Source organism: Pocillopora damicornis, chromosome 9 (assembly GCF_964200805.1).
Source record: "Pocillopora damicornis chromosome 9, jaPocDami1.2, whole genome shotgun sequence".
NCBI lineage: Eukaryota > Metazoa > Cnidaria > Anthozoa > Scleractinia > Pocilloporidae > Pocillopora > Pocillopora damicornis.
Window position 1 is genome coordinate 13,977,326 of NC_142678.1, and position 13,708 is coordinate 13,991,033.

The 13,708-nt window shown below is 37.3% G+C and overlaps 2 protein-coding genes across 2 annotated transcripts; one reads left to right on the forward strand and one right to left on the reverse strand.

Moving 5' to 3' along the window:
- Positions 1–3,403: 3,403 nt before the first annotated feature.
- On the reverse strand, positions 3,404–7,371 carry LOC113673822 (uncharacterized). The gene has a single exon (XM_027190270.2). It carries the CDS (start codon positions 6,355–6,357, stop codon positions 4,645–4,647), a length of 1,713 nt encoding a protein of 570 aa, XP_027046071.2. The 5' UTR covers positions 6,358–7,371; the 3' UTR covers positions 3,404–4,644.
- Positions 7,372–10,774: 3,403 nt separating this feature from the next.
- Positions 10,775–13,342, forward strand: LOC149040299 (ZP domain-containing protein-like). Its single transcript, XM_089183038.1, has one exon. The coding sequence runs from the start codon at positions 12,633–12,635 to the stop codon at positions 13,239–13,241; it is 609 nt and encodes a 202-aa protein (XP_089039164.1). The 5' UTR covers positions 10,775–12,632; the 3' UTR covers positions 13,242–13,342.
- The last annotated feature ends 366 nt before the right edge of the window (positions 13,343–13,708 follow it).

The window sequence follows — 13,708 nt, forward strand, 5'->3', positions numbered from 1 at the left end:
TCTTCCACTCCAATATCAATGTTATTTTGACGTGCTAAAATAATATTGAATACATTTTCAAGACCTGTTTTAGATGAGGTGCACTTCTTGCGATTATGCTGCAATCCAGTGAGCCCTTCGGAAAAACCTGTCACCGAGAGCAGAGCTTGCAAGACACTATTCAGAAAGCAAGTATTTCCAAGGTTTGAAATTCCCTTTGGATCCATTTGACCGTAAGCAATGTTTAGAATTAACGAAGAAAGTGTATTTTAACCAAAGGCAGAAGATTCGTATATGTAAGGAGCGGAGCGAGATAAAGTAAATATTATTTCCCGCGAAAATTACACAAATAAGGTAATAGATAACTTCCCATTTGTTTTTCCTGCAAAAGTTATGAAAAAAGGTAATAGATAACTTCCCATTTGTTTTTTCTGGAAATATACAACAACAAAAAAAAAAGGTAATAGATAACTTCTCATTTGTTTTTTTCCCGCGCAAGTAACAAAAATGTTTCCTTCCCTGTCCCCCTCCAACTACAATTCAACCAGTCGGGGGCGGTGAGTGAAAAATTGTTCACGTCATCAAAAGGCTTGGTTCCCTAATTGAGCCTGGTGTCTAAGCTCCTTCAGAAAGTGATCCCAAAAAAAATTTTTGCCAGCCGTCAGCAACACTATTGGCAGTTGTGTCAATCTGCAGCGCAGCCGGTTGTGTCACTCGAAACCAAGGTCAACACTGCGGTTTAATTAGTGATTACACCGGTGCGATAGAGGTTCCGGTTGTGATCGTGGATTGAGGAGTTTGGAGTGGTGACATAAGAGGTAGAAAATGAAATAAAATTTAAAAAGAAAGAAACCAAAAAAAAAAAAAAAAAAAAAGCTAAAGGAAGGCCATGATGTTAAAAATGAAAGGGCAAGTCTAGACAGTTTCAAGGGAAAAAAAAAAAAAGAGCCTCTCCATGTACTATTCTCGGCAAATTATTTCCCCCACAATGTTTTTTCGTTCTACAGATTAGACTTAATTCGTGGATTCATTCCATATTTCAAACAAGGTTATAAACCGAGATGGTCTAAGAAACTGATCCGATAAAGAAGCACTAGTGGGGGTTTATTATACTTTCATCAATTTTGTTACTGTTTCTGTTCCTTTGGTGAGGTTCATGTTCTGTGTTCTTGAAATAAGCTTTCATTTTTTTCATTATTCATCCAATTATTGATTTGTTTCTTGTGTCAATTCGAAACTGTTCCGTCAAGAGATCATAAGCAGTTTATATTCTCTTGGTTCCATACAATAAGTTATTTCAAAAGCTCTTAAATTCCTATAAAATTTGTTTTTGATCTCTATGAGTCCAATTTAACTTGAAGATAAAATTATCTTGTGCCCAACACTTAAAAAATAGTCATCTTTCAAAATGAGTTCTTCGAGGCATATGTTCTTAAGTGCATCTAATCATGTTTTAGTCTCTCATTTGGTTATGAACGCTATTCTTTCTTGCAGGAAGGAGGAAGGAGCACCATAACGTGACTCAAATGTTTCATAGCCTATAAATGTCTAAATGCTTCAATATATATTTCCAATTTTAAAGTACTTTATCAATCCGCAATTCACTGTCGTCGACCAATTTTTCTCGATCTGCAGTTCCGCCCCACGCGATGTTCTACTTTTGACCTCAAAACCGAAATAATGGTCGTTTTATTTTAAAGTTGGAAAGTTACATTGCATGATCCCTTCCGTTTGCAGCTTAGGCAGCTGTTTCAGATTCGGAAGCAATTAACAGAAACCTCAACAAGGAAAAAGCGAAGATACAAACACCGGCAGGGATTGAAGAACATTACCGACAACGAAGGAAGTAATCAGAATAATTATGTTAGGTTAAAAATGTTTTAAAATTATTTTTGACCTCGGGGACTGAATAACGATTAAGAGGTCAACTGCTTTAGGCGACATGTTTTGTCTCTGCTTTATATGATGAATTACGTTGCGACTGAAACTGGCCCCCGACAGAAGTGGATCTCCATTGTATAAAGCCCAAGTCATAATCACCTCTCGCCTCTTACCTCTACTAAGTCTCTGTAGATTCGAGGAAAAAACTTACTGAGTTACTCTTTCAACTTATCACCAATCTTCACACTACTCTTACATTTGCTATACGTGTTGGTATTTCAGAAATTAACGGAATGACTGATGGCTTTGTTTGGTAAACTTGCCGGGGAGAACTTATTGTTATGTCCATCGTGCAGCTCTTGACTTTGTTAAGAGGTGTACTGAAGCTCCATAGATCTAAAAGTTTAATTCAAATTGATATTCACTCAAGTCTCCTCTTTCTACTTGGCCTAAAAAATGGGCCGTGTGACCCTTGAGGTCAAAGAAGTTGTCTTTGAATACTACTCGAACATTATCAGCTGCAAGGAGAACGAACCAACGAATTAAAAAATTTCTCAGGAAGCAAAATGAATGGAGCGAAACAGTCAAAGAGGCAGGTCAAAATCAGTACCAGCTTTTAAGCATGTCCAAGAATGATAACAGTCCATCAGTAGCTAGAAATAGTCACAAAAGAAACAAACAGCTTTAAACCTGATCATTGATTGGAAACTCAATACATGTGAATACTCACATGATGACAATGAATAACTGTGCCGTGACTCACAAGATGAACTCAAACTGATAAACAACACAAAAAAATCACAAGGACCATTCAATAATAATTCATTCTTGTCTTTCGTGGCGTTTATCAACTCAGAATTGTTTTAAACGGATAACGAAAGATTTGTCTTTATCATAAATTACAAGAAATGGTAAGGGGGCAACTCATAACTAAGTTCCTGCATGTATTTCTCGTTAGACTAAGCCTCCACCAAAGATGTCAACGCGGAGGAATGAGGAAATTGCGGTTTTTGTCATAAACTCTCAGATAACTTGCTACATTATTCAGTCTTCATTCAGTTCACTAATTTTCAATCGCCAAGGTTTAATTTCTGTGTGTTTAGTATCACAAATTAATCTGTCAAAAAATAAATAATCTTGAGGTGATTTCCTCCCAAGCCTGTCTGGGTCACGAAGTGATAATCCTTTGAAAGGACCGACATTTTTAAGACTAACGTTAACGCTAACGTTCAACTTACAGTTTTGATAACAAGAAAATGAAAAGGTTCATTAAACCAAAGGGTTACCTTTAATTTCATAGCCTTTTCCAAGTTCAATTTAATTTAATTATATCCCGTCTCTCGCAATGTGCGAGGGCTTCAAGAAAGTACCAGGAGTGGATATATTTAGAAAACAACTGGGACGATCAAATGAACAAAACAATGAGGTCACGTAATCACGAGGTTGATCTACTGCGTGACGAAAGACTCTTGCAAGGTATAGATAGGCCAAGTTATTTCCACTCTCTTCTCGTTTATCTTTCCGGCGCAATGAATTTAAAACATTGCCTTTCCTTGAGCTTTATTGCAATCTTTTCTACAAAAAACCCTAGAGTATCAGCAATGTTTTCCAATACAAAAGGGAACATGATCCAATTAAAATATGATAGCAAGATGAACATTCCTGTAGATTTGTAAATCAGATTATTACTTAAGTAATTTTAATTACATACTCATTATTTTCCTCATTTTTCTAAAAAGCTTATTGCATGCAGCAGTTGCTATATATGATACATAGCATTAATTCAATTGGAAATAAACTTAGCATTTTCCTATTTTGATTACTTAATTTGTCACAATGTCACACAGATACATCGGAAATTTTTTATACATGTTATAAAATTGTCGATTGGGAAATATGAACTAACTGAAACATTCAATGTAATCAGTTTATAAATGAAAGCCAAAAAAAAAATTACTTACATAAATACTGTATGCACACTAATGTCTTCGCTGTAAATGTCTGTGAATTATATCTAAGAGACAGATTAAGGTCAATGCTCAAATCATGGAAGGTGCAGGAAATCCCTGATTCAATTATTAAATTTCAAATATATCCATAAAGTAAATTTCCCTTTCATATTCTTGAACCCTTTCACTCGCAGAAAAGAATCACATTCAACTTTTCCCTACAGTATCCATACATTATCCAGTAAACAGGTCATTATATTAAGCAAATATCTTAGCTTTTTGATGGTGTACTCTTGGATATACCAAGTTTTTTTCCTCATATTACAAGGAAATGTTTCACGGTTGTAATGGAGAATAAACTATCACATGTAAATAGATGAAGGATTAAGAACCACAAGGCTGGTTTTCAAATATGCATCATATCATCAGCCGACCTACAGCCATCAATTAGCTTCCTACATAATCAATAACAAAACATTTGTCTACGAAGGAAAATAAATATCATCTGTTCAATGGCTTTCCATTGTATTACAAAGTAAAGACTGAGGCTAAAAACGCCTACATTTTGCGAGTGAAACTTGAGCATAAGATTGCTTCACACCTTGTGGAAAAATAAGGGATGGTATCAATTGTGTTTTTTAATTTTCTGATTAGAGAAGCAAAGCACCAATTTATCCTGGATAATTAACAATCCTGAAAAACTCAGAAGTCAGGTAATTCACTTGCTTGTACATTCCTCATGAAAGAAGAGTTTTTAAAAGCCCTATGAGCATATGTAGCTGAACCGAGTCTGTAAAATGAACTTGACAGAGAGGCAGACAAATAAGTGTTTCTTTTAAATAATGATTACTTTGCCTGTGTTATCTTTAAACTTAGCTACTGCCGCAATACGTCCGTCAGTGGTCACTGCAATCCCATGCAGCCCGAAGATCTCTTTGTGGATAAGAGTGCTCCGTAAAAACTTACCATCCTTGGTGTAAATTCCTACGTGCAGGAGGTTTTCCGTAGAATCAGTACTGGCCACGATGACTTGTTGACTTTCCTTGTGAAAGGCAATATTTGGATGGTGTAAAGAATCTTGGAGATCAAACTTGCTCAGATGGTCACCGTTTTCGCTGAATATGTGAACACAGCGGGAAGGAAATAGCTCCACCACCATAACTCTGCCATCACTTGCAGTAACAGTGATGTCCCTCGGGCTCCTCAAGATTTGTTCTCCAAAACTGCAAACGAAGCGACCATCGGTCTCATAAACATCCACAATGTAATATTCCTTTCTCCAGTCACCCTTCAGTACCAGCACTTTACCACTATCACTGACTGACAGTTTACACAGGTAAAAGTCGAAGCCCATTTCCCTGACACGAAACCTTAGATGCTTCTCAACGGTTTTGTTAAACTTAAAAATCCAGTGTGAGTCTTTACAATTCTTTTCTTTAACCAGGGCATAAATGTCGTCGTTCATGTCTGTGGCCAGATGAACCGGCCAGCTATCAATCGATAGTTCTGTACCATTGTCATCGATAAGAGGAGGAAGTCTAAAAGATTTCACAAACTTGCCATTGTCGTCAAACACCTTTATTATCAAGTCACTGTCTGCTACAATATATTGCCCGCTTGAGTCGGTAGCGATATTGCATGGATCATTTATACTGTCTACCTTTACACCATCCTGACCAAGTATCCATGATAAACTACAGTGCTCCATGCCCTGTTTACATAGTGCTCTTGTAACTCTTTCGTCTCGCAGCAAATCAACTTTCTCCTGTCCTGTATCAACCATAGGCCACTGCGGCAATGGTTCTTTAACGGATATTGTTCGTGTGACATCGTAGGCCACACGATTGACAAGACAAACACCGGAAATGAGTTTCTGTCGTTCTTTTTGGCTAAACCAACCCTTTACATTACTGATTCCTGTCTTGAGTTGTACTTTAAGACTTTGCTGAACCACTGGCAGACCATTTAGCTCGTCAATACAGCGTTTACATGATGTTAGAGCATCCGCGGGGTGGTCTACTGTCTCTAATACCGTTGCTATCACTCGGTACTGCATTGCTAAGATGCGGTCGAACGTTGATAGCGCTTCATTTGAAAAGGCATCTGTTGCTTTTTCACGAGCAATTTTGAATCTATCCTTTGCATTGGCAAGCTTTCTTGTGGTAGATTCAGTAAGCTCCAAGTTTCGCATTCCTTCAGTGAGCGACACAGCTTCCGCACAAGCCGCTTGTGCTGCATCAGCGCCAGTATCCCTTCTTGGCCTGATTTCTTTAAGTACTTCATACAACAACTCGATTCCTTCTTCAAAGTGGCTGATACTTGCTGACAAATCTTTCTTTGATTCCCCGTCTAGCTTGAGCTTCATTTCGTAGATTTCACTCATAATGATGCGACGAAATTCTTCATCTGCAACATCGCCATCTTGAAGCTTTTCGGCAGCTTTATCTCTGCCTGCATTCACAAGCCATCCAACGGTTTCACCAAAAACTGCTGTTGCGATCACGGGATTAAAAGTCGCTTTACAAACTGTTGTTATGATCCCCGACATGACTAAGAAAAAATTAGAGGAGAAATACGTTTTGAACAAGATTCGATTGAAGTTCCTTCACTAAGGCAAGTGAGTGTAACTTGAGAATGATCGAATTCTTCAGCCGTCAGCAAAACAGTTGGCAGTTGTGATAATCTGCGGTGCAGCCAGTACGTCATGTCACTCGAAACTTTGCTCAACACCGCAGTTTAGTTAATACTGTATGCCGGTATTGCAGATCTGTTGCAAAAGAGGCTACGTTTGTGATTGTAGAGTGAGGAGTTGGGAGTGGGGATTGCAGAGTTATAAAATGATATGGAACTTAAAGAGAAAGAAGCGAACAAACAAACAATGGGAAAGGAAGTCCATGATGTTGAATAAGAAAAGGTAAGGTTGCAGAAAAAAAGAGAAAAGATACTTTCCATGTCCCATTTTTATGGGAGATTTTTTCCGCCAAAATTAGACAAATATGCTTTAACCTGGCTTGATGTTTGAAATTGCTATAACTCTTACGTTCTACTGATTAGACAAAGTATCGTGGAATTATTCCTTATTTAACTAAGTTATAAACTGAGATGTTCTAAAAAACTGATCCGTTGAAGAAGCATTGGTGAGGGTTTATCGGAATTTCATCATTTCTGTTTCGGTTTCTGTTCGCTCGTTGTGAATGGTTCATGTTTTGTTTTCTTGGCTGTTTACTTGCTTCTATCCAGCTATTATATTTATTATCCTTGACTCAGTGAGCTTGTAGTTCTTGGTTGGAAGTCATTTATTTATTTATTTATATTTTTTTATTTCTTGTGTCTACTCGAAACAGTTCCATACGATGAGTTATTCGAAGAGCACTTAGGCTCCTTCGAAATTGATTCTCAACTGCATGAATCCTACTTGTCCTCAAGATAAAAAAAAAACTGAAAATAATCATCTGAAAAAGGCATATTCAACTTTCGCAAAGAGATATTCGAACAATACAGTCGTTGCATTGAATTGTTTTCCAGGTACCTCATTTGGTAATGAACATTTTCCTTTCTTACGAGGGAGGGGGGAGGCAGGTACTTTAAGGTGGTACAACCCTCAAAAAATCAACATTTTTTCATATGTTGTTTTACAAAAAGTTATCTATGTCACCTGAAATGACACATGGAGACAACTATATTTTTGCAGTTTTTGACTTGATATTTTATTATTGCTGCTGAGAATTAGCAAATGATGCCTCCCAGTAGGCACCCGAACAAGAACAGTCATATCTCTTAAACATTAGATTAAAAATTCACAAAATTTTTAGACAATGATCTTCACATGCACCTGCATGCAATGAACTACCAAAACACCTCTCAGTCATATAGAATGGAAAATATTAAAGAAAACACAACAACTTTCAGGAATTGATAAGATAAGCAATCTCATTTTGGTCATTTAACAACAAAAGATGCACCTAAGTACATGTTTCTAGTTCATTGCATGCAAAAATATACAGAGATCTCTCACTCCAAAAATGAGAAGAATTGAATAAAACCCTGGAAAGTTATCTTTGTTAGAGTGTCGGTAGTTTCACAAAATTCAAAATTGAGAGAAAACTGGTTTAAAGTTTCTAAACTGATTTTTTCAAGACTTAAACACAGTTTCCATGAATTAAACTGTTCAAAACTGACCAAGGCCATAGCTGACACCTTCAGTTTGCTTATTATGATCATCTTTTCGTTTTTTAAGGTCCCTAATCACTTTGTATCGCTTCTTGGTAGTAGCTTTGCTTTTATGTTGTGCAATATTAACTCTAAGCTGGTCTTGGAGTCTGAAACCCATCCTTGGTATATTTTCCAGGAGGAATACCAAGGGCTTGGAAAAGCTTAATTATACTAATTGAACCAATATTAAAATAAGAAACAGCATCATAAAGTCCTAATTCCAATGTCTCTCTTCCAACATAAATTTCTTTTGGAATCCTTTGCCATGTAAGCATCTTGCCATGTAAGCACTTCTGCAGCAAGTTGTTCTCACTAAGTCGAATATATTCAGGCTTTAGCTTGGCAATAACAGGTAAAGAAAGGCCAGGTCCATGCTTAAAGAGATTTTTATGGTTGGCTTTGTCCTTTTGATACTTGCACCAACTTGCATTACCTGTTGGGCAGTGGTCATGAAGTGGGCATGCCTCACTTGAGGCACAATGCATGAGGCTAGCATGGATAGCTTTCTTCATTCCAGCCAAATTTCCAACATTGGACCTTATGGCAATGCCATAATAGTTCTGCAGTTTATCGATTTGATTGTCTGTGAGTTTCCCTTTGCCTCCAAGGCCTGGATTGTCACGCTTTAATTTGCGAAGTGCAGTTCCAACCCTCTTCTGCACGTGACTGATGCATTCTTTCTTTTCCACTAAAATTCCAGCATCTTGATAAATATTCTTTATCCTGGAAAAACTCTTGCTGTCCCCATCCCCATAAAATTCAGTGTACCTGAGATTGTGCAGCTCAACAGACCTTTGATATAGTTGATTGAAGCTTTCGATACGAAGCCGAAGATTCCTTCGCTTCGCTTTGATCATGTGAAATGCCATCTGTGGATTCACGTATCCCACTCGAAGTGCTTTCGACAGCAATCGACTCTTCTTCGTTAATTCTTGAACTATTTGTAAAGCGATTTCCATAAAATTTACGCTTCTTACGTCTCTGAGACAAAAATTTCGCCATTTTGATGATTGAAGCTCTCTCACTTGCGAAAATTCCTAACTAAATGATTGATAATAACGGCCGTTCACCGAAACATATCAAAACGAGGCTGAAAGTCATTGTTGGGCCCCAGTCTCCCAATAGATTACTCAAGATGCAATCAGTTTGCTTTGGCCTGGGTGGAAATCGCACTTTTAGGCCCTAAAAGGACGCATTTAAAAATACGTTTCCATGGCAACGGAACAACAGTGCCTTAGAAATTGCATTTTATTACTATTTTATTACAAATTATTCGCAAAAAGACATTTGGGACGATTAAACAAAAGCCTTTAGAGGTGAAATCAAATGAGAAAAAAATGGACTCATTTTCAACAAAAATTGCGTTTTTTTTGTATCGTACCACCTTAACATGTTTACTGTGTTTCATAAATGAAATATTTTGTCAGTTAATATATTTCCAATTCTATCGCACTCCTTTTTTCCGCAATCCATAGTCCTCGACCAATTTTCTTAGATCTGAAATCACACCTTGCGTGACGCTGCAGTCTTGAGCAGAGCTGAAAAAATAGTCCTTTGATTTTGAAGTCAGCAAGTTACATTGCAGCAGCCAATCATTTTCAGATCAGCCTATGTGGCTTTTTTGTGTCGAAATAAATTCAGAGAAACAGCAACATGCATAGTGAAGAGATTTTAAACAGGTGGGGATTCAAAAACATTACTGACAAAAATATCTTTTCGACTGATTACGTTATTTGTAATGTATTTAAGGTTTTTTTTTTCGCCACAGGGATAGAGTTAAGATTAAGAGGTCAACTGCTTTGGTTAATGTCTTGTTTCTATGCCATATCATGAATGGCGTTGGACTGAAGCGGTTTAATTTTGTATTGCAATAATAAACCCTAAGTAATGAAAAAACGATTTTACCCATTTCTAGTCGCCTTAGACTCAAAGTAATAATTTATTGAGCTACCAATCAAAACACCTTTCATGTTTGTTTTTGGCGCTGGTATTTCAGAAATTAACGGAATGATTCGTGGCTTTTGTCGAGTTGTGTAAAATTGGATAAACCGTAAGGGCAATTAGTAATCAAATTTCTCATCACCGTACCATAGACGCACAACTGTAATTTACTCTCATATTTGCTCTAATCTCCTCTTTTAACGTGGCTCAAAAACTGTGCCGTGTGACCCTTGCGATCAAGGTAGATGTCTCTGGAAACAAAACCAAATCCCAACCCTAAGCAAAAGAAATATTATCAACGAATATTAAACTTCTCGAGAGGTAAAACAGTCAAAAAGCAAGGCATAATCAGTAAGATCTTTTGAGCGTGTGCAAGAATGATGAAAGTCCATCAGAAGCTATAAATAGTCACAGGGAAAATAAACAGCTTTAAACCTCATTCATCATGCAGAAACTCAATATATAGCGGCTAAAAGAAATTGAATTATTTCCACGTCTAACTTTCCAGTCCAGTTAAATAGGCGGTGGGAGGTAGTGATCTAGCGGTTCAATTCTTTACACTATCGAGCAATTTGAATGACTCAAAATTGTAACGGGTAGAGCTTTGGAAGGCAGATGATAAAGATACATCTTTTTGAAATGCCACCCAATTGACTTTTTCACCAAATCGGATAGCTGGTATGTTTTTGCTGGCCTGGTTTTTTTAATTCGATTTCATTTATTCATACATTTATTCATTTCTATGAATAAAATATGAATATGTTATGCGAGGTCAATTGGATCGCAATGCAGCAAATAAATCAGAGCTTCTGTCCATCCAGCGGCACCTTGAAAAGATTTGTCTCCTTCCATAACAAATCTTTGTGTCGATGGAGGCCATGATGTCGAAACCAGTATTGATCCCTCTGAACATGCTTAAGTCTCAACCATTCTATAACTTATCCTCTACTAAATTAAGTATGAGATTGAATGACAAATATGAGTTATAAAAATAGAAACAAGCACGAAACTCATGCGCACTGCTTGGGGTTATCCTCTAGACATTCCTATCCACAACAGAAGAAAGATAATCTTAAGACTTCGACGGGTAAACGAGAATTGTGACGAAACTTTTGGCTTTCATAAACATGAAACATTCAAAAAATGAGAAAAAAAAGCTTAAAAAGTTAAACTTTGTACCATATTTGTTTCGGGTCAGACAAAGCAAAATTGGAGTGTTAACACTGACATCGGAAAAGAAACGAGCCAAAAGAACCACGAGGAGATTTAGCGAAAGTTGATCGGTTTCCTCGTAAGGACAGACATATGCTAACAGGCAATCAAGATCTCACTGGTACTCCGTGCTACAATTCTTTTTTTTTTCTCTGGAATCCTTGAGGCTGGAAGTAAACATCATTGCCAGATCAGTTACAATCAGCAGCTGAGCTGACTCCTCTTGAAAAGCGATAGTGCATTTCAAGATGTTGCTTTGGTAACAGTAAAATATAATGTTATCAGATTTGGACCAGTTTTCCGTATGATACTTTTGGGCAGTTGGGAATCAAAAACAAAAAACAGGAACTTGGGTCGGGATGTAAACAACGAATAGGTTAGGAGGCAGGATTTAAGTATGGAAATGGAATGGAATAAATAAATCAAAATGATAAATCAGAAACATCTGCAGCAAAAGCAACAAGTCAATTTTACGTCCAAATCAAGGACACGTTAAGAAACCGATTATAAAGAGAACTATGATAAGTGCAAACAGCGAGGTGAGTGTCACACAGAAAAGGAGTCAGTAAACCCGCCAAGTTTCTTTTGCCCACAGTCTTCTTTTTATGCGCTTTTTTGTCTTAAAAGCCGATTGTGAAAAGAAAATAAATGCAAGAGATCAAAGAGAACTGCGATGATCGCGAAGGACTCAAGAGAACTTCAAACAACTCTGCAAAACTTGCTTCCTGAGCATGACAACTAGCAACCCTGATGAAAGATGATTACAATAAAAAGTCACGTCAAAGTCGAGAGACTTTCGTCAGGCAGGGTATTTTTTAATTTCAAAGAGGGACGGTTTACAACGAAATAGATTCATTCGAAAAATTTGATTTTAATACAAAACGAAAAGGCTGGTTAAATCAAAGTTTATCGAAGTTACCCAGATCTTTATTGTTTTACTGGAGGACACGGTTTTTGAGTTTTTTTTTTGACACACTTTAACTATATTGGTTGCTTCATCTTGCCCAGCCAGTATTTCTCTTTTTCTTGTGTAAAGCACCAACGGGTATGGAGAACGGACAGATAAGAGACGCTCAGATCACTGTCTCTTCAGAAAATGACGAGAACCATGCCGCGGTCCAGGGAAGGTTGAACTTCAAGGCCGGTAGAGGCAAAACAGGAGCATGGTCAGCATACGGAAATCTTGTAAATCAGTGGCTTCAGGTGGATCTTGGTAGATACAGTATTGTGACAGGGATAGCGACACAAGGACGAAATGCTTACCCTCAGTAGGTAACTTTATACGAGCTTCAGTGCAGCGAAGATGGAGTTACCTTTGTTTATTATAAAGCACCAGGGCAGAGCTCACCTAAAAATCAAGTTAGCACTGTTTTTAGAGCTAAATTATATTAAATTAATTTAATTATATTAAACAAAAATATTGGGCATTAAGAGTGAGAGAATACAAATTCACAGTAAATGAAGACACTATATTTTTGTGAACACACCATGAAGCCGTGCTTGTCGGCTAACACTAACACTGACATGACAATTCTCTTTCCTAAGTTCTTCCTTCCTGGTATCAACGTTGAGCATCTCCGACTTCTGGACACGAAATGCAAAGCTGAAGGAGACAACACTTATTACAGTCTAACAACGCCGCTGGCTGGGTGTAAAACTACACGCAGGCATACAACTACGACTGTCGTTTACTCCAATGTGGTTTTGAAAGTCCCCACAGCTTCCAAAAAAGCCTTGGCACGTGATTTGAAAATACAGTTCAGCTGTATTTATTCCAGTCATGGTGTGGTCTCGTCGATCGGTTGGAAAGCGTTTAACAAAAAAGTTATAATTAGTGAAGAGGGTGAGGGTCACTTAACACTTGTTTTGAATATGTTCCCTGACAAGAAATTTGCGATTCCTTACAAGGAAGAAGATTTTCCTCTCTTTGTGGAGCAGAAACGTCTCTTCTTGGAGGTATCAGTGATGAGTGATAAACGGCTGTCAATTATAGCTGATCGATGTTATACTACGCCCACCAGTGAAAGAGAAAATGCACAGAGGTATGAGTTTATTTCGAAAGGGTGAGCCAAGTATTTAATTATGTTTCTTTTTGTGTCCGTTAAACTTTATTAGAGAGTCAATGCTCGCCCTGACTAATAATAGTAAATAAACTGAATGAAATGAGATTTACTCCGAAATTATAAGCGTGATTTTATACCACAAGTATATGTCCATAGTATGATACATCCATAGTGAAATTTCATAACTTCGGTCGCTCAAATACAAAAATTTTTCAGTCTGTACAAATATTTTATTGATCCATTACTGATCGAGTTTGTTTTTACTAGTTGCAAAGGTTGTCTTTCATTTTCCTGCAATTAGATCGGTTACTTTAAACAAGCCTTGAAATTTGACTGGTTTTTGTGTTTTTGTAAAGCTTTCTCATTAACCGGGGAAAAGATACAATTAAGAGCAAAGAATGGTGCGATTTGTTAATAAATCTAACCAACGGGAGCCAACCATATTATAAGGATCACCGATGATTTCAAAAT

What these genes read in the sequence shown, in the direction of transcription:
- LOC149040299 (XM_089183038.1), top strand. Translation starts at nt 12,633, where the DNA reads ATGAAGACACTATATTTTTGTGAACACACCATGAAGCCGTGCTTGTCG.
- LOC113673822 (XM_027190270.2), bottom strand. Translation starts at nt 6,357, where the DNA reads ATGTCGGGGATCATAACAACAGTTTGTAAAGCGACTTTTAATCCCGTG.